The sequence below is a fragment of the Salvelinus fontinalis genome, chromosome 15 (genome assembly GCF_029448725.1).
Source record: "Salvelinus fontinalis isolate EN_2023a chromosome 15, ASM2944872v1, whole genome shotgun sequence".
NCBI lineage: Eukaryota > Metazoa > Chordata > Actinopteri > Salmoniformes > Salmonidae > Salvelinus > Salvelinus fontinalis.
The window spans coordinates 519582-544726 of record NC_074679.1 but is presented as its reverse complement, the minus strand read 5'-3'; the positions used below and the strand labels follow the sequence as shown (position 1 = coordinate 544726).

Sequence of the window (25145 nt, the reverse complement as noted above, 5' to 3'; positions counted from 1 at the left end):
CATTCATCTATTACAGTAATCCTCCTACACTAACTAGCCCCATTAATCTATTACAGTAGTCCTCCTACACTAACTAGCCCCATTCATCTATTACAGTAGCCCTCCTCTACTAGCCCCATTCATCTATTACAGTAGTCCTCCTCTACTAGCCCCATTCATCTATTACAGTAATCCCCCTACACTAACTAGCCCCATTAATCTATTACAGTAGTCCTCCTACACTAACTAGCCCCATTCATCTATTACAGTAGTCCTCCTCTACTAGCCCCATTCATCTATTACAGTAGTCCTCCTCTACTAGCCCCATTCATCTATTACAGTAGTCCTCCTCTACTAGCCCCGTTCATCTATTACAGTAATCCTCCTACACTAACTAGCCCCGTTCATCTATTACAGTAGTCCTCCTCTACTAGCCCCGTTCATCTATTACAGTAGTCCTCCTCTACTAGCCCCGTTCATCTATTACAGTAGTCCTCCTCTACTAGCCCTATTCATTTATTACAGTAGTCCTCCTCTACTAGCCCCGTTCATCTATTACAGTAGTCCTCCTACACTAACTAGCCCCATTCATCTATTACAGTAGTCCTCCTCTACTAGCCCCATTCATCTATTACAGTAATCCCCCTACACTAACTAGCCCCATTAATCTATTACAGTAGTCCTCCTACACTAACTAGCCCCATTCATCTATTACAGTAGCTCTCCTCTACTAGCCCCATTCATCTATTACAGTAGTCCTCCTCTACTAGCCCCATTCATCTATTACAGTAGTCCTCCTCTACTAGCCCCATTCATCTATTACAGTAGTCCTCCTCTACTAGCCCCATTCATCTATTACAGTAGTCCTCCTCTACTAGCCCCGTTCATCTATTACAGTAGTCCTCCTACACTAACTAGCCCCGTTCATCTATTACAGTAGTCCTCCTACACTAACTAGCCCCGTTCATCTATTACAGTAGTCCTCCTCTACTAGCCCCGTTCATCTATTACAGTAGCCCTCCTCCTCTAGCCCTATTCATCTATTACAGTAGTCCTCCTCCTCTAGCCCTATTCATCTGTTACAGTAGTCCTCCTCTACTAGCCCCATTCATCTATTACAGTAGTCCTCCTCTACTAGCCCTATTCATCTGTTACAGTAGTCCTCCTCTACTAGCCCTATTCATCTGTTACAGTAGTCCTCCTCTACTAGCCCTATTCATCTATTGCAGTAGTCCTCCTCTACTAGCCCCATTCATCTATTACAGTAGTCCTCCTCTACTAGCCCTATTCATCTATTACAGTAGTCCTCCTCTACTAGCCCCATTCATCTATTACAGTAGTCCTCCTCTACTAGCCCCATTCATCTATAACAGTAGTCCTCCTCTACTAGCCCTATTCATCTATTACAGTAGTCCTCCTCCTCTAGCCCCATTCATCTATTACAGTAGTCCTTCTACACTAACTATCCCCATTCATCTATTACAGTAGTCCTCTACTAGCCCTATTCATCTATTACAGTAATCCTCCTACACTACCTAGCCCCATTCATCTATTACAGTAGTCCTCCTCTACTAGCCCCATTCATCTATAACAGTAGTCCTCCTCTACTAGCCCCATTCATCTATTACAGTAGTCCTCCTCTACTAGCCCCATTCATCTATTACAGTAGTCCTCTTCTACTAGCCCCGTTCATCTATTACAGTAGTCCTCCTACACTAACTAGCCCCATTCATCTATTACAGTAGCTCTCCTCTACTAGCCCCATTCATCTATTACAGTAGTCCTCCTCTACTAGCCCCATTCATCTATTACAGTAGTCCTCCTCTACTAGCCCCATTCATCTATTACAGTAGTCCTCCTCTACTAGCCCCATTCATCTATTACAGTAGTCATCCTCCTCTAGCCCCATTCATCTATTACAGTAGTCCTCCTACACTAACTATCCCCATTCATCTATTACAGTAGTCCTCCTCTACTAGCCCTATTCATTTATTACAGTAGTCCTCCTCTACTAGCCCCATTCATCTATTACAGTAGTCCTCCTACACTAACTATCCCCATTCATCTATTACAGTAGTCCTCCTCTACTAGCCCTATTCATTTATTACAGTAGTCCTCCTCTGCTAGCCCCATTCATCTATAACAGTAGTTCTCCTCTACTAGCCCCATTCATCTATTACAGTAGTCCTCCTACACTAACTATCCCCATTCATCTATTACAGTAGTCCTCACCTACTAGCCCCATTAATCTATTACAGTAGTCCTCCTCCACTAGCCCCATTCATCTATTACAGTAGTCCTCCTCCACTAGCCCCATTCATCTATTACAGTAGTCCTCCTACACTAACTAGCCCCATTCATCTATTACAGTAGTCCTCCTCCACTAGCCCCATTCATCTATTACAGTAGTCCTCCTCTACTAACTAGCCCCATTCATCTATTACAGTAGTCCTCCTCTACTAACTAGCCCCATTCATCTATTACAGTAGTCATCCTCTACTAGCCCCGTTCATCTATTACAGTAGTCCTCCTCTACTAGCCCCATTCATCTATTACAGTTGTCCCCCTACACTAACTAGCCCTGTTCATCTATTACAGTAGTCCTCCTCTACTAGCCCCATTCATCTATTACAGTAGTCCTCCTACACTAACTAATCCCGTTCATCTATTACAGTAGTCCTCCTCTACTAACTAGCCCCATTCATATACAACAGTAGTCTTCCTACACTAACTAGCCCCGTTCATCTATTACAGTAGTCCTCCTCTACTAGCCCCATTCATCTATTACAGTAGTCCCCCTGCACTAACTAGCCCCGTTCATCTATTACAGTAGTCCTCCTACACTAACTAGCCCCGTTCATCTATTACAGTAATCCTCCTACACTAACTAGCCCCATTCATCTATTACAGTAGTCCTCCTACACTAGCTCCATTCATCTATTACAGTAGTCCTCCTCTACTAGCCCCATTCATCTATTACAGTAGTCCTCCTACACTAACTAGCCCCATTCATCTATTACAGTAGTCCTCCTCTACTAGCCCCATTCATCTATTACAGTAGTCCTCCTACACTAACTAGCCCCATTCATCTATTACAGTAGTCCTCCTACACTAACTAGCCCCATTCATCTATTACAGTAGTCCTTCTACACTAACTAGCCCCATTCATCTATTACAGTAGTCATCCTCTACTAGCCCCGTTCATCTATTACAGTAGTCCTCCTCTAATAGCCCCATTCATCTATTACAGTAGTCCTCCTACACTAACTAGCCCCATTCATCTATTACAGTAGTCCTCCTACACTAACTAGCCCCATTCATCTATTACAGTAGTCCTCCTCTACTAACTAGCCCCATTCATCTATTACAGTAGTCCTCCTACACTAACTAGCCCCATTCATCTATTACAGTAGTCCTCCTCTACTAACTAGCCCCATTCATCTATTACAGTAGTCCTCCTACACTAACTAGCCCCATTCATCTATTACAGTAGTCCTCCTACACTAACTAGCCCCATTCATCTATTACAGTAGTCCTCCTCCACTAGCCCCATTCATCTATTACAGTAGTCCTCCTCTACTAACTAGCCCCATTCATCTATTACAGTAGTCCTCCTACACTAACTAGCCCCATTCATCTATTACAGTAGTCCTCCTACACTAACTAGCCCCGTTCATCTATTACAGTAGTCCTCCTCTACTAGCCCCATTCATCTATAACAGTAGTCCTCCTCTACTAGCCCCATTCATCTATTACAGTAGTCCTCCTAAACTAATTAGCCACATTCATCTATTACAGTAGTCCTCCTCTACTAGCCCCATTCATCTATTACAGTAGTCCTCCTACACTAACCCCATTCATCTATTACAGTAGTCCTCCTCTACTAACTAGCCCCATTCATCTATTACAGTAGTCCTCCTCTACTAGCCCCATTCATCTATTACAGTAGTCCTCCTACACTAACTAGCCCCGTTCATCTATTACAGTAGTCCTCCTACACTAGCTCCATTCATCTATTACAGTAGTCCTCCTCTACTAGCCCCATTCATCTATTACAGTAGTCCTCCTACACTAACTAGCCCCATTCATCTATTCCAGTAGTCCTCCTCTACTAGCCCCATTCATCTATTACAGTAGTCCTCCTACACTAACTAGCCCCATTCATCTATTACAGTAGTCCTCCTCTACTAGCCCCATTCATCTATTACAGTAGTCCTCCTACACTAACTAGCCCCATTCATCTATTACAGTAGTCCTTCTACACTAACTAGCCCCATTCATCTATTACAGTAGTCATCCTCTACTAGCCCCGTTCATCTATTACAGTAGTCCTCCTCTACTAGCCCCATTCATCTATTACAGTTGTCCCCCTACACTAACTAGCCCTGTTCATCTATTACAGTAGTCCTCCTCTACTAGCCCCATTCATCAATTACAGTAGTCCTCCTACACTAACTAATCCCGTTCATCTATTACAGTAGTCCTCCTACACTAACTAATCCCGTTCATCTATTACAGTAGTCCTCCTCTACTAACTAGCCCCATTCATCTATTACAGTAGTCTTCCTACACTAACTAGCCCCGTTCATCTATTACAGTAGTCCTCCTCTACTAGCCCCATTCATCTATTACAGTAGTCCCCCTGCACTAACTAGCCCCGTTCATCTATTACAGTAGTCCTCCTACACTAACTAGCCCCGTTCATCTATTACAGTAGTCCTCCTACACTAACTAGCCCCGTTCATCTATTACAGTAGTCCTCCTAAACTAACTAGCCCCGTTCATCTATTACAGTAGTCCTCCTCTACTAGCCCCGTTCATCTATTACAGTAGTCCTCCTCTACTAGCCCCATTCATCTATTACAGTAGTCCTCCTACACTAACTAGCCCCATTCATCTATTACAGTAGTCCTCCTCTACTAGCCCCATTCATCTATTACAGTAGTCCTCCTACACTAACTAGCCCCATTCATCTATTACAGTAGTCCTTCTACACTAACTAGCCCCATTCATCTATTACAGTAGTCCTCTTCTACTAGCCCCATTCATCTATTACAGTAGTCCTCCTACACTAACTAGCCCCGTTCATCTATTACAGTAGTCCTCCTCTACTAACTAGCCCCATTCATCTATTACAGTAGCCCTCCTACACTAACTAGCCCCGTTCATCTATTACAGTAGGGCTCCTCTACTAGCCCCATTCATCTATTACAGTAGTCCTCCTCTACTAGCCCCGTTCATCTATTACAGTAGCCCTCCTACACTAACTAGCCCCGTTCATCTATTACAGTAGTCCTCCTCTACTAACTAGCCCCATTCATCTATTACAGTAGTCCTCCTAAACTAACTAGCCCCATTCATCTATTACAGTAGCCCTCCTACACTAACTAGCCCCGTTCATCTATTACAGTAGGGCTCCTCTACTAGCCCCATTCATCTATTACAGTAGTCCTCCTCTACTAGCCCCGTTCATCTGTTACAGTAGTCCTCCTCTACTAGCCCCGTTCATCTGTTACAGTAGTCCTCCTCTACTAGCCCCGTGCATCTATTACAGTAGTCCTCCTACACTAACTAGCCCCGTTCATCTATTACAGTAGTCCTCCTCTACTAACTAGCCCCATTCATCTATTACAGTAGTCCTCCTCTACTAACTAGCCCCGTTCATCTATTACAGTAGTCCTCCTCTACTAACTAGCCCCATTCATCTATTACAGTAGTCCTCCTCTACTAGCCCCGTTCATCTGTTACAGTAGTCCTCCTCTACTAGCCCCGTTCATCTATTACAGTAGTCCTCCTACACTAACTAGCCCCATTCATCTATTACAGTAGTCCTCCTCTACTAGCCCCATTCATCTATTACAGTAGTCCTCCTACACTAACTAGCCCCATTCATCTATTACAGTAGTCCTCCTCTACTAGCCCCATTCATCTATAACAGTAGTTCTCCTCTACTAGCCCCATTCATCTATTACAGTAGTCCTCCTCTACTAGCCCCGTTCATCTATTACAGTAGTCCTCCTCTACTAGCCCCATTCATCTATTACAGTAGTCCTCCTCTACTAGCCCCGTTCATCTATTACAGTAGTCCTCCTCTACTAGCCCCGTTCATCTATTACAGTAGTCCTCCTCTACTAGCCCCGTTCATCTATTACAGTAGTCCTCCTCTACTAGCCCCGTTCATCTATTACAGTAGTCCTCCTCTACTAGCCCCGTTCATCTATTACAGTGGGGCTCCTCTACTAGCCCCATTCATCTATTACAGTAGTCCTCCTCTACTAGCCCCGTTCATCTGTTACAGTAGTCCTCCTCTACTAGCCCCGTTCATCTGTTACAGTAGTCCTCCTCTACTAGCCCCGTTCATCTATTACAGTAGTCCTCCTACACTAACTAGCCCCGTTCATCTATTACAGTAGTCCTCCTCTACTAACTAGCCCCATTCATCTATTACAGTAGTCCTCCTCTACTAACTAGCCCCGTTCATCTATTACAGTAGTCCTCCTCTACTAACTAGCCCCATTCATCTATTACAGTAGTCCTCCTCTACTAGCCCCGTTCATCTGTTACAGTAGTCCTCCTCTACTAGCCCCGTTCATCTATTACAGTAGTCCTCCTACACTAACTAGCCCCATTCATCTATTACAGTAGTCCTCCTCTACTAGCCCCATTCATCTATTACAGTAGTCCTCCTACACTAACTAGCCCCATTCATCTATTACAGTAGTCCTCCTCTACTAGCCCCATTCATCTATAACAGTAGTTCTCCTCTACTACCCCCATTCATCTATTACAGTAGTCCTCCTCTACTAGCCCCGTTCATCTATTACAGTAGTCCTCCTCTACTAGCCCCATTCATCTATTACAGTAGTCCTCCTCTACTAGCCCCGTTCATCTATTACAGTAGTCCTCCTCTACTAGCCCCGTTCATCTATTACAGTAGTCCTCCTCTACTAGCCCCATTCATCTATTACAGTAGTCCTCCTCTACTAGCCCCGTTCATCTATTACAGTAGTCCTCCTCTACTAGCCCCGTTCATCTTTTACAGTAGTCCTCCTCTACTAGCCCCGTTCATCTATTACAGTGGGGCTCCTCTACTAGCCCCATTCATCTATTACAGTAGTCCTCCTCTACTAGCCCCATTCATCTATTACAGTAGTCCTCCTCTACTAGCCCCATTCATCTATAACAGTAGTCCTCCTCTACTAGCCCCATTCATCTATTACAGTAGTCCTCCTACACTAACTAGCCCCATTCATCTATTACAGTAGTCCTCCTACACTAACTAGCCCCATTCATCTATTACAGTAGTCCTCCTACACTAACTAGCCCCATTCATCTATTACAGTAGTCCTCCTCTACTAGCCCCATTCATCTATTACAGTAGTCCTCCTCTACTTGCCCCATTCATCTATTACAGTAGTCCTCCTCTACTAGCCCCATTCATCTATTACAGTAGTCCTCCTCTACTAGCCCCATTCATCTATTACAGTAGTCCTCCTACACTAACTAGCCCCATTCATCTGTTACAGTAGTCCTCCTCTACTAGCCCCATTCATCTATTACAGTAGTCCTCCTACACTAACTAGCCCCATTCATCTATTACAGTAGTCCTCCTCTACTAGCCCCATTCATCTATTACAGTAGTCCTCCTCTACTAGCCCCATTCATCTATTACAGTAGCCCTCCTACACTAACTATCCCCATTCATCTATTACAGTAGTCCTCCTCTACTAGCCCCATTCATCTATTACAGTAGTCCTCCTCTACTAGCCCCATTCATCTATTACAGTAGCCCTCCTATACCTCTAGTGAGACATATAGCACCACCCAGCAGGCAACATGGCATGAAAAGTGTCCCCTCTCACCATATCTCTCCCTCTTCCAACCCTCGTTCTCCCTCTCTCTCTCTGACCTTTTGGCGAGGTCATCAGCTTGGGGAGAGGCTGTTTCCCAGCAGTAGCTCAGGGGATCTGATTGGTTGAGAGGCTTTGGATTCTCTTTGGGTTCTGGACTGGGATTGGCTAGTACTGTGCATCACTAATTATAGATGACCAGGATCAGTGGGGTTTGAGTAAAGAAAGGTACTCTCCCTCTCCTTCCTCTCCTTCTCCTCCTCCACATTCCTCCTCTTCCTCACCTGTAATAGGAGGGGAAGAGGAGAGATAATGTTCCCTTAGGGCAGGAGTTTGCCAATAGATTCACCTGTACACTGATTGACCACAACTGAGCCCAAAATAGATTGTATTTGAAAATAACAATAAGTTTCTACGTTGATGACGTTGAGACACGATCACGTACGGATCATACTAGCCTACATGCAATACCCCATCATCTCAAAGTGAAATGATGTTTCAATCAAAAGCTGAAAGGAATAAACATTTTCTTAACAAGTCACATAGGAAGTTACATTGATGTTTGAATGACTACCTCATCTCTGTAGCCCACACATACAATTATCTGTAAGGCCTAAAGTCGAACACTGAATTTCAAACAGTTTCAACCACAAAAACCAGGGAAGTTTTCCAATGCCTCGCAAAGAAGGGCACCTATTGGTAGATGGATAAAAAATACAAATATAAAACACATACTAACCTAAATGACAGATTTAAAGGAGTCCTATACAGAATAATAATATTCCAAAACATGCATCCTGTTTGCAACAAGGCAACAAATATGGCAAAGAAATTCACTTTTTGTCCTGAATACAAAGTGTTATGTTTGGGGCAAATCCAATACAACACATTACTGAGTACCACTCTCCAATACAACACATTACTGAGTACCACTCTCCAATACAACACATTACTGAGTACCACTAGCCAATACAACACATTACTGAGTACCACTCTCCAATACAACACATTACTGAGTACCACTCTCCAATACAACACATTACTGAGTACCACTCTCCAATACAACACATTACTGAGTACCACTCTCCAATACAACACATTACTGAGTACCACTCTCCATATTTTCAAGCATAGTGGTGGTTGCATCATGTTATGGGTATGCTTGTAATCGTTAAGGACTGGGGAGTTTTTCAGGATAAAAAAGAAACGGAATGGAGCTAAGTATAGGCTAAATCGTAGAGGAAAACCTGGTTCAGTCTACTTTCCACCAGACAGTGGGGGATGAATTCACCTTTCACACAACGCCAAATCTACACTGGAGTTGCTGACCAAGAAGACAGTGAATGTTCCTAAGGGGCCGAGTTACAGTTTTTTACTTAAATTTAGTTGATAATCTACGGCAAGACCTGAAAATGGTTATCTAGCAACGATCAGCAACCAATTTGTCAGAGCTGAAGTATTTTGAGAATAATAAAAGGGCAAATGTTGTGAAAAAAGCTCTTAGAGACTTACCCAGAAACACTCACAGCTCTTAGAGACTTACCCAGAAACACTCACAGCTCTTAGAGACCTGGCACAGCGGTCTAAGGCACTGCATCTCAGTGCTTGAGGTGTCACTACAGACACCCTGGTTCGAAACCAGGCTGTATCACAACCGGGCGTGATTGAGAGTCTCATAGGGCGGAGTACAATTGGCCTAGTGTCGTCCGGGTTTGGCCGGGGTAGGCCGTCATTGTGAATAAGAATTTGTTCCCAACTGCCTTGCCATGTTAAATAAAGGTTCTATATAGAAAATGTCTCACAGCTGTAATTGCTGCCAAAGTTGCTTCAACAAAGTTTTGACTTGGGTGTGAATACTTATGTAAATTAGATTTTTCTGTATTTCTTTTTCAATATATTTGCTAAACTCTCTAATACTATGTTTTCACTTCGTCGTTATGGGGTATTGTGTGTAGATGGGTGAGAGGAAAAAATATATTTAATCAATTTTTAATTCAGGCTGTAACGCAACAAAATGTGTAATAAGTCAAGGGTATGAATACTTTCTGAAGGCTCTGTATGTTCATGTTTTATTTGTGGGACTACTTGATGGACAGATTTCCTAAATAAAACTCATTTTTAGGTTAATTACGGATTTTCTTTACAAACTTTTTTGTAAAACGTTTGGAGTTCAAATAAAATCACCTGTGGCTGACCCCTGTCTTAGGGATTCCCAGAGGGAGCTGGGGCTGACCCCTGTCTTAGGGATTCCCAGAGGGAGCTGGGGCTGACCCCTGTCTTAGGGAGCTGGGGCTGACCCCTGTCTTAGGGATTCCCAGAGGGAGCTGGGGCTGACCCGTGTCTTAGGGATTCCCAGAGGGAGCTGGGGCTGACCCCTGTCTTAGGGATTCCCAGAGGGAGCTGGGGCTGAACCTTGTCTTAGGGATTCCCAGAGGGAGCTGGGGCTGACCCCTGTCTTAGGGAGCTGGGGCTGACCCCTGTCTTAGGGAGCTGGGGCTGACCCCTGTCCTAGGGTTTCCCAGAGGGAGCTGGGGCTGACCCCTGTCTTAGGGAGCTGGGGCTGACCCCTGTCTTAGGGAGCTGGGGCTGACCCCTGTCTTAGGGAGCTGGGGCTGACCCCTGTCTTAGGGAGCTGGGGCTGACCCCTGTCTTAGGGAGCTGGGGCTGACCCCTGTCTTAGGGAGCTGGGGCTGACCCCTGTCTTAGGGATTCCCAGAGGGAGCTGGGGCTGACCCCTGTCTTAGGGATTCCCAGAGGGAGCTGGGGCTGACCCCTGTCTTAGGGATTCCCAGAGGGAGCTGGGGCTGACCCCTGTCTTAGGGATTCCCAGAGGGAGCTGGGGCTGACCCCTGTCTTAGGGATTCCCAGAGGGAGCTGGGGCTGACCCCTGTCTTAGGGATTCCCAGAGGGAGCTGGGGCTGACCCCTGTCTTAGGGATTCCCAGAGGGAGCTGGGGCTGACCCCTGTCTTAGGGATTCCCAGAGGAAGCTGGGGCTGACCCCTGTCTTAGGGATTCCCAGAGGGAGCTGGGGCTGACCCCTGTCTTAGGGATTCCCAGAGGGAGCTGGGGCTGACCCCTGTCTTAGGGATTCCCAGAGGGAGCTGGGGCTGACCCGTGTCTTAGGGATTCCCAGAGGGAGCTGGGGCTGACCCCTGTCTTAGGGATTCCCAGAGGGAGCTGGGGCTGAACCTTGTCTTAGGGATTCCCAGAGGGAGCTGGGGCTGACCCCTGTCTTAGGGAGCTGGGGCTGACCCCTGTCTTAGGGAGCTGGGGCTGACCCCTGTCCTAGGGTTTCCCAGAGGGAGCTGGGGCTGACCCCTGTCTTAGGGAGCTGGGGCTGACCCCTGTCCTAGGGTTTCCCAGAGGGAGCTGGGGCTGACCCCTGTCTTAGGGAGCTGGGGCTGACCCCTGTCTTAGGGAGCTGGGGCTGACCCCTGTCTTAGGGAGCTGGGGCTGACCCCTGTCTTAGGGAGCTGGGGCTGACCCCTGTCTTAGGGAGCTGGGGCTGACCCCTGTCTTAGGGAGCTGGGGCTGACCCCTGTCTTAGGGAGCTGGGGCTGACCCCTGTCTTAGGGATTCCCAGAGGGAGCTGGGGCTGACCCCTGTCTTAGGGATTCCCAGAGGGAGCTGGGGCTGACCCCTGTCTTAGGGATTCCCAGAGGGAGCTGGGGCTGACCCCTGTCTTAGGGATTCCCAGAGGGAGCTGGGGCTGACCCCTGTCTTAGGGATTCCCAGAGGGAGCTGGGGCTGACCCCTGTCTTAGGGATTCCCAGAGGGAGCTGGGGCTGACCCCTGTCTTAGGGATTCCCAGAGGAAGCTGGGGCTGACCCCTGTCTTAGGGATTCCCAGAGGGAGCTGGGGCTGACCCCTGTCTTAGGGATTCCCAGAGGGAGCTGGGGCTGACCCCTGTCTTAGGGATTCCCAGAGGGAGCTGGGGCTGACCCGTGTCTTAGGGATTCCCAGAGGGAGCTGGGGCTGACCCCTGTCTTAGGGATTCCCAGAGGGAGCTGGGGCTGAACCTTGTCTTAGGGATTCCCAGAGGGAGCTGGGGCTGACCCCTGTCTTAGGGAGCTGGGGCTGACCCCTGTCTTAGGGAGCTGGGGCTGACCCCTGTCCTAGGGTTTCCCAGAGGGAGCTGGGGCTGACCCCTGTCTTAGGGAGCTGGGGCTGACCCCTGTCCTAGGGTTTCCCAGAGGGAGCTGGGGCTGACCCCTGTCTTAGGGAGCTGGGGCTGACCCCTGTCTTAGGGAGCTGGGGCTGACCCCTGTCTTAGGGAGCTGGGGCTGACCCCTGTCTTAGGGAGCTGGGGCTGACCCCTGTCTTAGGGAGCTGGGGCTGACCCCTGTCTTAGGGAGCTGGGGCTGACCCCTGTCTTAGGGAGCTGGGGCTGACCCCTGTCTTAGGGAGCTGGGGCTGACCCCTGTCTTAGGGAGCTGGGGCTGACCCCTGTCTTAGGGAGCTGGGGCTGACCCCTGTCTTAGGGAGCTGGGGCTGACCCCTGTCTTAGGGTTTCCCAGAGGGAGCTGGGGCTGACCCCTGTCTTAGGGTTTCCCAGAGGGAGCTGGGGCTGACCCCTGTCTTAGGGTTTCCCAGAGGGAGCTGGGGCTGACCCCTGTCTTAGGGTTTCCCAGAGGGAGCTGGGGCTGACCCCTGTCTTAGGGTTTCCCAGAGGGAGCTGGGGCTGACCCCTGTCTTAGGGAGCTGGGGCTGACCCCTGTCTTAGGGAGCTGGGGCTGACCCCTGTCTTAGGGATTCCCAGAGGGAGCTGGGGCTGACCCCTGTCTTAGGGTTTCCCAGAGGGAGCTGGGGCTGACCCCTGTCTTAGGGTTTCCCAGAGGCAGAAGGAGAGGAATGAGAGACCAGTAAAGAGTCCTATCTCTAACTCCTCCTCTTCCTGTCTTCTCCCAGCTGCTTCCTGTCTCTAACCCCTTCTCTTTTGTCTCTAACTTCTCCTCTTCCTGTCTCTAACCCCTCCTCTTCCTGTTTCCTCCCAGCTGCTTCCTGTCCCTCCTCCTGGTGGCGGCAGTCGTCTGGAAGATCAAACAGAGCTGCTGGGCGTCACGGCGACGAGAGGTGAGTGGTTACCACGGTTATTGTTTCCAACATCTGACCCAACACCTGGATAACACCTATACCTGAGTAGTCTGTTCTGCTGCACTTTCACTAGTGTGACAGTTACCTCAGGAAGTCTGGTTGCCATGTTGAAGATACATTAACCTCTTTTGAATGTCAATATTCAACGCGCGTAGAGAAGGGTGATATATAAAGAAATCCAGATGGCCATGAATTGACTGAATACGATAATGATCTGTGTGTGACTTCCTCTCTGAAGTGTGTGACTTCCTCTCTGAAGTGTGTGACTTCCTCTCTGAAGTGTGTGACTTCCTCTCTGAAGTGTGTGACTTCCTCTCTGAAGTGTGTGACTTCCTCTCTGAAGTGTGTGACTTCCTCTCTGAAGTGTGTGACTTCCTCTCTGAAGTGTGTGTGTGTGTGTGTTAGAGCTGGGGGATATATGGTGGTCAATTGTCTGAATTAATGTGATAGCAGTAAACAGAACAATACGTTTAGAACGTTCCACCGTTTAAAACATCTCCTTTAAACTACTAGTTTGAATCCTGTAGCCATCACTTGTCCCATTGACAACCATATTAGCAGACGTCTGCTAACCATGTGTATGTGTCCAATAACATCTGCTAACCATGTGACCAATAACATCTGCTAACCATGTGTCCAATAACATCTGCTAACCATGTGTCCAATAACATCTGCTAACCATGTGACCAATAACATCTGCTAACCATGTGACCAATAACATCTGTTAACCATGTGACCATTAACATCTGCTAACCATGTGACCATTAACATCTGCTAACCATGTGTATGTGTCCAATAACATCTGCTAACCATGTGACCAATAACATCTGCTAACCATATGACCAATAACATCTGCTAACCATGTGACCAACAACATCTGCTAACCATGTGACCAATAACATCTGCTAACCATGTGTATGTGACCAATAACATCTGCTAACCATGTGACCAATAACATCTGCTAACCATGTGACCAATAACATCTGCTAACCATGTGACCAATAACATCTGCTAACCATGTGACCAATAACATCTGCTAACCATGTGTATGTGACCAATAACATCTGCTAACCATGTGACCAATAACATCTGCTAACCATGTGACCAACAACATCTGCTAACCATGTGACCAATAACATCTGCTAACCATGTGACCAATAACATCTGCTAACCATGTGTATGTGACCAATAACATCTGCTAACCATGTGTATGTGACCAATAACATCTGCTAACCATGTGACCAATAACATCTGCTAACCATGTGTATGTGACCAATAACATTTGATTTGATTAGCAAACGTGTTTCATTTAAAACTTCACATTTCTCTAGCTCTAGGCTACTTATCGTACTTAACCTCCTGTAATAATGTGATTCATACCTGGGTTCTGTTTTAAACCTCCTGTAATAATGTGATTCATACCTGGGTTCTATTTAAACCTCCTGTAATAATGTGATTCATACCTGGGTTCTATGTTAAACCTCCTGTAATAATGTGATTCATACCTGGGTTCTATTTTAAACCTCCTGTAATAATGTGATTCATACCTGGGTTCTATTTAAACCTCCTGTAATAATGTGATTCATACCTGGGTTCTATGTTAAACCTCCTGTAATAATGTGATTCATACCTGGGTTCTATTTTAAACCTCCTGTAATAATGTGATTCATACCTGGGTTCTGTTTTAAACCTCCTGTAATAATGTGATTCATACCTGGGTTCTGTTTTAAACCTCCTGTAATAATGTGATTCATACCTGGGTTCTGTTTTAAACCTCCTGTAATAATGTGATTCATACCTGGGTTCTATTTTAATCCTCCTGTAATAATGTGATTCATACCTGGGTTCTATTTAAACCTCCTGTAATAATGTGATTCATACCTGGGTTCTGTTTTAAACCTCCTGTAATAATGTGGTTCATACCTGGGTTCTATTTAAACCTCCTGTAATAATATGATTCATACCTGGGTTCTGTTTTAAACCTCCTGTAATAATGTGATTCATACCTGGGTTCTGTTTTAAACCTCCTGTAATAATGTGGTTCATACCTGGGTTCTGTTTGAAACCTCCTGTAATAATGTGATTCATATCTGGGTTCTGTTTTAAACCTCCTGTAATAATGTGGTTCATACCTGGGTTCTGTTTTAAACCTCCTGTAATAATGTGATTCATACCTGGGTTCTATTTAAACCTCCTGTAATAATGTGATTCATACCTGGGTTCTGTTTTAAACCTCCTGTAATAATGTGATTCATACCTGGGTTCTATTTAAACCTCCTGTAATAATGTGATTCATACCTGGGTTCTATTTTAAACCTCCTGTAATAATGTGATTCATACCTGGGTTCTATTTAAACCTCCTGTAATAATATGATTCATACCTGGGTTCTGTTTTAAACCTCCTGTAATAATGTGATTCATACCTGGGTTCTGTTTTAAACCTCCTGTAATAATATGATTCATACCTGGGTTCTGTTTTAAACCTCCTGTAATAATGTGATTCATACCTGGGTTCTATTTTAAACCACCTGTAATAATATGATTCATACCTGGGTTCTGTTTTAAACCACCTGTAATAATGTGATTCATACCTGGGTTCTATGTTAAACCTCCTGTAATAATGTGATTCATACCTGGGTTCTATTTTAAACCACCTGTAATAATATGATTCATACCTGGGTTCTGTTTTAAACCACCTGTAATAATGTGATTCATACCTGGGTTCTATTTAAACCTCCTGTAATAATGTGATTCATACCTGGGTTCTATTTTAATCCTCCTGTAATAATGTGATTCATACCTGGGTTCTATTTTAAACCTCCTGTAATAATGTGATTCATACCTGGGTTCTGTTTTAAACCTCCTGTAATAATGTGATTCATACCTGGGTTCTATGTTAAACCTCCTGTAATAATGTGATTCATACCTGGGTTCTGTTTTAAACCTCCTGTAATAATGTGATTCATACCTGGGTTCTATTTTAATCCTCCTGTAATAATGTGATTCATACCTGGGTTCTGTTTGAAACCTCCTGTAATAATGTGATTCATACCTGGGTTCTATTTTAATCCTCCTGTAATAATGTGATTCATACCTGGGTTCTGTTTGAAACCTGTAATAATGTGATTCATACCTGGGTTCTATTTAAACCTCCTGTAATAATGTGATTCATACCTGGGTTCTATTTTAATCCACCTGTAATAATGTGATTCATACCTGGGTTCTGTTTGAAACCTCCTGTAATAATATGATTCATACCTGGGTTCTGTTTTAAACCACCTGTAATAATGTGATTCATACCTGGGTTCTATTTAAACCTCCTGTAATAATGTGATTCATACCTGGGTTCTATTTTAATCCTCCTGTAATAATGTGATTCATACCTGGGTTCTATTTTAAACCTCCTGTAATAATGTGATTCATACCTGGGTTCTGTTTTAAACCTCCTGTAATAATGTGATTCATACCTGGGTTCTATGTTAAACCTCCTGTAATAATGTGATTCATACCTGGGTTCTGTTTTAAACCTCCTGTAATAATGTGATTCATACCTGGGTTCTATTTTAATCCTCCTGTAATAATGTGATTCATACCTGGGTTCTGTTTGAAACCTCCTGTAATAATGTGATTCATACCTGGGTTCTATTTTAATCCTCCTGTAATAATGTGATTCATACCTGGGTTCTGTTTGAAACCTGTAATAATGTGATTCATACCTGGGTTCTATTTAAACCTCCTGTAATAATGTGATTCATACCTGGGTTCTATTTTAATCCACCTGTAATAATGTGATTCATACCTGGGTTCTGTTTGAAACCTCCTGTAATAATGTGATTCATACCTGGGTTCTGTTTTAAACCTCCTGTAATAATATGATTCATACCTGGGTTCTATGTTAAACCTCCTGTAATAATGTGATTCATACCTGGGTTCTGTTTTAAACCTCCTGTAATAATGTGATTCATACCTGGGTTCTATGTTAAACCTCCTGTAATAATGTGATTCATACCTGGGTTCTATTTAAACCTCCTGTAATAATGTGATTCATACCTGGGTTCTAGGTATAGATGTGTTAAAGTTGGAAATATGTCTGTTCTATTTAAAGCCTTACTGTGAATGAGTCCCAAGGGACACCCTTTTCCCTATGTAGAGCACTATATACCCTCTGTAGTGCACTATATACCCTCTGTAGTGCGCTATATAGGGAATTTGGATACACAATGTGTTTTTTGAGTGTGCCAAAATGGACTGTCCTCGTTCTTCATCACTGACCCTCATCCTCTTCTTCCTCTCAGCAACTCCTCCGTGAGATGCAGCAGATGGCTAGCCGGCCGTTCGCCACCATCAATGTGGCCTTGGAAATGGACGAGGAGCCGCCGGACCTAATTGGTGGAAACGTCAAGGTGAGTGTGACCTCAGACTGTGACATCACTGTCCTGTCAGCCAATCCCCTTCCCCCAAGCCACTTGTCCTCAGATCTGTGGTGTCAGCAATGGGGGAATGTTATCATAATCATCAGTTCTCCTCTTCATCATCCTCAGTTATCTTCATCATCATCCGTTCTCCTCTTCATCAACATCAGTACTCCTCTTCATCATCCTCAGTTCTCCTCTTCATCATCCTCAGTTATCTTCATCATCAGTACTCCTCTTCATCATCCTCAGTTATTTTCATCATCACCCGTTCTCCTCTTCATCATCCACAGGTCTCCTCTTCATAATCATCCGTTCTCCTCTTCATCATCCACAGTTATCTTCATCATCAGTTCTCCTCTTCGTCATCCTCAGTTCTCCTCTTCATCATCATCAGTTATCTTCCTCATCATCAATTCTCCTCTTCATCATCATCAGTTATCTTCATAATCATCCGTTCTCCTCTTCATCATCCTCAGTTCTCCTCTTCATCATCATCAGTTATCTTCATCATCAGTTCTCCTCTTCATCATCCTCAGTTCTCCTCTTCATCATCCTCAGTTCTCCTCTTCGTCATCCTCAGTTCTCCTCTTCGTCATCCTCAGTTCTCTTCATCATCCTCAGTTCTCCTCTCTTCTATTGTGTTATTGGTGAAAGGAGTATTCATATCAGTAACACTTTATTTTGATAGAGTAGGTGTTCAATAACTGTCAACATTTCAACTAACTATCCACTTCCCTTATGTTAACCCTAGCCGTAACCTTGGCAAGCAGTTTCTTAACAACAGATAACAGATTTTTTTAAGTATTATATGTAGTTGGGCCTTGCTTAAGTAAGGTGTATGTAGAGTTCTTAGTGGCACTATGGAGCCTCACCAGGGTTCCTATGACTGCACTATGGAGCCTCACCAGGGTTCCTATGACTGCACTATGGGGCCTCACCAGGGTTCCTATGACTGCACTATGTAGCCTCACCAGGGTACCTATGACTGCACTATGGGGCCTCACCAGGGTTCCTATGACTGCACTATGTAGCCTCACCAGGGTACCTATGACTGCACTATGTAGCCTCACCAGGGTACCTATGACTGCACTATGGGGCCTCACCAGGGTTCCTATGACTGCACTATGGGGCCTCACCAGGGTTCCTATGACTGCACTATGGAGCCTCACCAGGGTACCTATCAATCAACCAAATGTATTTATAAAGTCCTTTCTACATCAGCTGATATCTCAAAGTGCTGTACAGAAACCCAGCCTAAACACCAAACAGCAAGCAATGCAGGTGTAGAAGCACGGTGGCTAGGAAAAACTCCCTAGAAAGGCCAAAACCTAGGAAGAAACCTAGAGAGGAACCAGGCTCTGAGGGGTGGCCAGTCTTCTTCTGGCTGTGCCGGGTGGAGATTATAACAGATCATGGCGAAGATGTTCAAATGTTCATAAATGACCAGCATGGTCAAATAATAACAATCACAGTGGTAGTAGAGGGTGCAACAGGTCAGCACCTCAGGAGTAAATGTCAGTTGGCTTTTCATAGTCAATCATTCAGAGTTAAAGTCAGCAGGTGTGGTAGAGAGAGGGTCGAAAACAGCAGGTCTGGGACAAGGTAGCACGTCCGGTGAGCAGGTCAGAGTTCCATAGCCGCAGGCAGAACAGTTGAAACTGGAGCAGCAGCACGACCAGGTGGACTGGGGACAGCAAGGAGTCATCAGGCCAGGTAGTCCTCAGGCGTGGTCCTAGGGCTCAGGTTCTCAGAGAGAGAGGGAGAGAGAATTAGAGAGAGCATACTTAAATTCACACAGGACACCGGATAAGACAGGAGAAATACTCCAGACATAAGACTGACCCTAGCCCCCTGACACAAACTATTGCAGCATAAATACTGGAGGCTGAGACAGGAGGGGTCGGGAGACACTGTGGCCCCATCCGATGATACCCCCGGACAGGGCCAAACAGGCAGGATATAACCCCACCCACTTCGCCAAAGCACAGTCCCCACACCACTAGAGGGATATCTTCAAACCACTAACTTACCATCCTGAGACAAGGCTGAGTATAGCCCACAAAGATCTCCCCCACGTCATGAACCAGAGGGGGGCGCCAAACCCGGACAGGAAGATCACGTCAATGACTCAACCCACTCAAGTGACTCAACCCACTCAAGTGACGCACCCCTCCTAGGGACGGCATGGAAGAGCACCAGTAAGCCAGTGACTCAGCCCCTGTAATAGGGTTAGAGGCAGAGAATCCCAGTGGAGGGGAACCGGCCAGGCAGAGACAGCAAGGGCGGTTCGTTGCTCCAGAGCCTTTCCGTTCACCTTCACACTCCTGGGCCAGACTACACTCAATCATATGACCCACTGAAGAGATGAGTCTTCAATAAAGACTTAAAGGTTGAGACCGAGTCTGCGTCTCTCACTTGGGTAGGCAGACCGTTCCATAAAAATGGAGCTCTATAGGAGAAAGCCCTGCCTCCAGCTGTTTGCTTCGAAATTCTAGGGACAATTAGGAGGCCTGCGTCTTGTGACCGTAGTGTACGTGTAGGTATGTACGGCGGGACCAACTCGGAAAGATAGGTAGGAGCAAGCCCATGTAATGCTTTGTAGATTAGCAGTAAACTTTCAAATCAGCCCTTGCCTTAACAGGAAGCCAGTGTAGGGAGGCTAGCACTGGAGTAATATGATCACATTTTTTGGTTCTAGTCAGGATTCTAGCAGCCGTGTTCAGCACTAACTGAGGTTTATTTAGTGCTTTATCTGGGCGGCCGGAAAGTAGAGCATTGCAGTAGGCTAATCTAGAAGTGACAAAAGCATGGAGTAACTTTTCTGTATCATTTATGGACAGAAAGTTTCTGATTTTTACAATGTTACGAATATGGAAAATGGCGGTCCTTGAAATGTTCGTCAAAAGAGAGATCAGGGTCCAGAGTAGCGCAGTTTTATTTGAGACGACTTTACAACCATCAAGATGAATTGTCAGATTCAACAGAATATCTTTGTTTCTTGGGACCTAGAACAAGCATCTCTGTTTTGTCTGAGTTTAAAAGTAGAACATTTGCCGCCATTCACTTCCTTATGTCTGAAACACAGACTTCCAGGGAGGGACATTTTGGGGCTTCACCATGTTTCATCGAAATGTACAGCTGTGTGTCGTCCGCATAGCAGTGAAAGTTAACATTATGTTTCCGAATGACATCACCAAGAGTTAAAATATATAGTGAAAACAATAGTGGTCCTAAAACGGAACCTTGAGGAACACCGAAATGTACAGTTGATTTGTCAGAGGACAAACCATTCACAGAGACAAACTGATATCTTTCAGACAGATAAGATCTAAACCAGGCCAGAACTTGTCCGTGTAGACCAATTTGGGTTTCCAATCTCTCCAAAATAATGTGGTGATCGATGGTATCAAAGGCAGCACTAAGGTCTAGGAGCACGAGGACAGATGCAGAGCCTTGGTCTGACGCCATTAAAAGGTCTTTACCACCTTCACAAGTGCGGTCTCAGTGCTATGATGGGGTCAGAAACCAGACAGAAGTGTTTCGTATACATTAGTTGTCTTCGGGTTGGCAGTGAGTTGATGGGCAACAGCTTTTTCAAAAATGTTTGAGAGGAATGGGAGAATTGATATAGGCCGATTTTAGTTTTTTACATTTTCCCGGTCAAGGTTTGGCTTTTTCAAGAGAGGCTTTATTACTGCCACTTTTAGAGAGTTTGGTACACATCCGGTGGATAGAGAGCCGTTAATTATGTTTAACATAGGAGGGCCAAGCACAGGAAGCAGCTCTTTCAGTAGTTTAGTTGGAATACGGTCCAGTATGCAGCTTGAAGGTTTAGAGGCCATGATTATTTTCCTCAATTAGTTAGAAAAGTAGGATGATCGAGCAGCAGTGAGGACTCTTCAATACTGCACGGTACTGTCTTTCCAAGCTAGTCGGAAGACTTCCAGTTTGGTGTGGCGCCATTTCCATTCCAGGACAACTGAGCAGATTCAAAGATGAGTCCTTAATTTGCTTTCTATTGATCGTGATCTTTTCATCAAAGAAGTTGATGAATTTATATTATACTATATTATATATTATACTATACTTTTAATTTATCACTGCTGCTGTGATGAATGCTGCTTTTTAGTTAGTTAATTAGTTTTAGCTTGGCGACAGTATAAAACATAGATTATTCTCCTCAATTAGGTTGGATAAATAGGATGATTGTGCATCAGTGAGGGCTCTTCGATACTGCACGGTAATGTCTGTACAAGCTAGTCAGGAAACTTCACCGTTTGGTGGAGGGCCCATTTCCGTTCCAATTTCCTGGAAGCTTGCTTCAGAGCTCGGGTATTATCTGTATACCAGGGAGCTAGTTTCTTATGACAAATGTTTTTCATTTTTAGGGGTGCAACTGCATCTAGGGTATTGCGCAAGGTTAAATTGAGTTCCTCAGTTAGGTGGTTAACCAATTGTTGTACTCTGACGTCCTTGGGTAGGCGGAGGGAGTCTGGAAGGGCATCAAGGAATCTTTGGGTTGTCTGAGAATTTATAGCACAGCTTTTGATGATCCTTGGTTGGGGTCTGAGCAGATTATTTGTTGCGATTGCAAACGTAATACGATGGTAGTCCGATAGTCCAGGATTATGAGGAAAAACATGAAGATCCACAACATTTATTCCATGGGACAAAACTAGGTCCAGAGTATGACTGTGGCAATGTTGGACAAAACCCACTGAATCGATGATGGCTCTGAAATCCTTTTGGAGTGGGCCTGTGGACTTTTCCATGTGAATACTAAAGTCACCAAAAATCTGAAAATTATCTGCCATGACTACAAGGTCCGATAGGAATTCAGGGAACTCAGTGAGGAACGCTGTATACGGCCCAGGAGGCCTGTAAACAGTAGCTATGAAAGGTGATTGAGTAGGCTGGGGCAAAAAAGTATTTAGTCAGCCACCAATTGTGCAAGTTCTCCCACTTAAAAAGATGAGAGGCCTGTAATTTTCATCATAGGTACACTTCAACTATGACAGACAAAATGAGGGAAAAAATCCAGAAAATCACATTCTAGGATTTTTTATGAATTTATTTGCAAATTATGGTGGAAAATAATTTTTTGGTCACCTACAAACAAGCAAGATTTCTGGCTCTCACAGACCTGTAACTTCTTCTTTAAGAGGCTCCTCTGTCCTCCACTCGTTATCTGTATTAATGGCACCTGTTTGAACTTGTTATCAGTATAAAAGATACCTGTCCACAACCTCAAACAGTCACACTCCAAACTCCACTATGGCCAAGACCAAAGAGCTTGAAGAGTTGAATGAAAAAAAAGTTGTGAAAGGGAAAAACTAAAAATATAAATGGTAATTAAAAAAAGTAAAAACCGTAAAGTTGTCAGGTAGCAAAGTAAGGTTGGATAAGTAAGGTTGAATAAATAAAGTTATTCCTTATTCTTCTGGAAAATGTTCTCCCATGTGCTGGAGTTTTGTCCAACATTCATTCAGAAATGTTTGGAATTTTTTTTGGTGCGTCGCAAGATGTTATGGGATTCATGGGACGCTGCCCATTTTAAAGTAACTTGGAATTGGGACGTGCATATTGTGACGTCCTGCCTAGAAATACTGCCTGACAAATACAGTATCCTCGTTGATTGGGATACAGCTGTGTGAGGAGAGCAGGAGAGGGATGGATAGAGGGATGGCTAGAGGGATGGCTAGAGGGATGGATAGAGGGATGGATAGAGGGATGGATAGAGGGATGGCTAGAGGGATGGATAGAGGGATGGCTAGAGGGATGGCTAGAGGGGTGGATAGAGGGATGGATAGAGGGATGGATAGAGGGATGGATAGAGGGATGGCTAGAGGGATGGATAGAGGGAAGAATAGAGGGAAGAATAGAGGGAAGGATAGAGGGAAGGATAGAGGGATGGATAGAGGGATGGCTAGAGGGATGGCTAGAGGGATGGCTAGAGGGATGGATAGAGAGATGGCTAGAGGGATGGATAGAGGGATGGCTAGAGGGATGGCTAGATGGATGGATAGAGGGAAGAATAGAGGGAAGAATAGAGGGAAGGATAGAGGGATGGATAGAGGGATGGATAGAGGGATGGCTAGAGGGATGGCTAGAGGGATGGCTAGAGGGATGGATAGAGGGATGGATAGAGGGATGGATAGAGGGATGGATAGAGGGATGGCTAGAGGGATGGATAGAGGGATGGCTAGAGGGATGGCTAGAGGGGTGGATAGAGGGATGGATAGAGGGATGGATAGAGGGATGGCTAGAGGGATGGATAGAGGGATGGCTAGAGGGATGGCTAGAGGGATGGCTAGAGGGATGGCTAGAGGGATGGCTAGAGGGATGGCTAGAGGGATGGCTAGAGGGATGGCTAGAGGGATTGCATAGAGGGGTGGATAGAGGGGTGGATAGAGGGGTGGATAGAGGGGTGGATAGAGGGGTGGATAGAGGGATTGCTAGAGATAGATGGTGAGAAGGGCTGTCCAGGAGGAAGAGAGAGATTGTTCTCTGTTGGGTGAGGCTAGAGTGTTAACTGTCTTCACACTACAATCCACTGTGTCTGTCTGACTGGCGAGCTCTGATGAAATGTTGCAGTAAAGTGTACAGGAGCATTTAACAGTGAGCTGGTTAACCTGACTGCCAGTCTGTTTCTGCTCTTCACCAAACTCCTTGTCACGCCCAGCACGACTGTTGATATGACACAGAGAATTAAATATCTCTAACGTCTTACCTGATGTCTCTCTTTCCTGTCCAGACGGTGCCCAAGCCCATCGCCATGGAGCCGTGTTTTGGGAACAAGGCTGCTGTCCTCTCCATCTTCGTCCGTTTACCCAGAGGCACTGGGGGCATCCCCCCACCCGGTCAGTCTGGTAAGATAGAGGGATGACACCCCCCCCCCCCCTCTCTCTCCCGTCTCTCTCTATCCCCTCTCTCTCTCGCTCTACTCCCTCTCCCCCTCTCTCCCTCCCCCCCTCTCTCCCCCCCCAACTCTCTCCCTCTCCCCCTCTCTCCCCCCCCAACTCTCTCCCTCTCCCCCTCACTCTCTCTCCCCCCGCACTCTCTCTCTCTATCCCCCTTCTCTCTCCCCCCTCTCTCTCCGTATCCCTCCCCCTCTCTCCCAGTCTGTCAGCTTTAGGTCTTTTATTAATTAAATTGTCACTCTGTCATAACAAAACCTTCCATCTGGAGCTCACAGAGGCGGCCTCCTCCCCGGGGTTCTGGTTCAGTCCTTTACACAACGTCATTTTTCATCATGTCCTGTCCATCAACATCCCTGCCGTCACGTCATCATGTCCTGTCCATCAACATCCCTGCTGTCACGTCATCATGTCCTGTCCATCAACATCTCTGCTGTCACATCATCATGTCCTGTCCATCAACATCCCTGCTGTCACATCATCATGTCCTGTCCATCAACATCTCTGCTGTCACTTCATCATGTCCTGTCCATCAACATCCCTGCCGTCACGTCATCATGTCCTGTCCATCAACATCCCTGCATCATGTCCTGTCCATCAACATCCCTGCCGTCACATCATCATGTCCTGTCCATCAACATCTCTGCTGTCACTTCATCATGTCCTGTCCATCAACATCCCTGCCGTCACGTCATCATGTCCTGTCCATCAACATCTCTGCTGTCACGTCATCATGTCCTGTCCATCAACATCCCTGCATCATGTCCTGTCCATCAACATCCCTGCCGTCACATCATCATGTCCTGTCCATCAACATCCCTGCATCATGTCCTGTCCATCAACATCCCTGCATCATGTCCTGTCCATCAACATCTCTGCTGTCACTTCA

The 25145-nt window shown here is 45.5% G+C and overlaps 1 protein-coding gene across 7 annotated transcripts in view; it reads left to right on the top strand.

Annotated features, from left to right (window-relative positions):
• Positions 1–25145, top strand: part of LOC129811250 (attractin-like) — a 242380-nt gene that overhangs the window by 204903 nt on the left and 12332 nt on the right. For 6 of the 7 annotated variants that reach the window (XM_055862407.1, XM_055862410.1, XM_055862406.1 and 3 more), the window contains exons 26-28: positions 12825–12903; positions 17220–17327; positions 24094–24208. In XM_055862407.1, the coding sequence (XP_055718382.1) occupies positions 12825–12903; positions 17220–17327; positions 24094–24208 (302 nt within the window). The remainder of the gene's footprint in view (positions 1–12824; positions 12904–17219; positions 17328–24093; positions 24209–25145) is intronic. The other variant, XM_055862409.1, reaches the window with a different exon arrangement.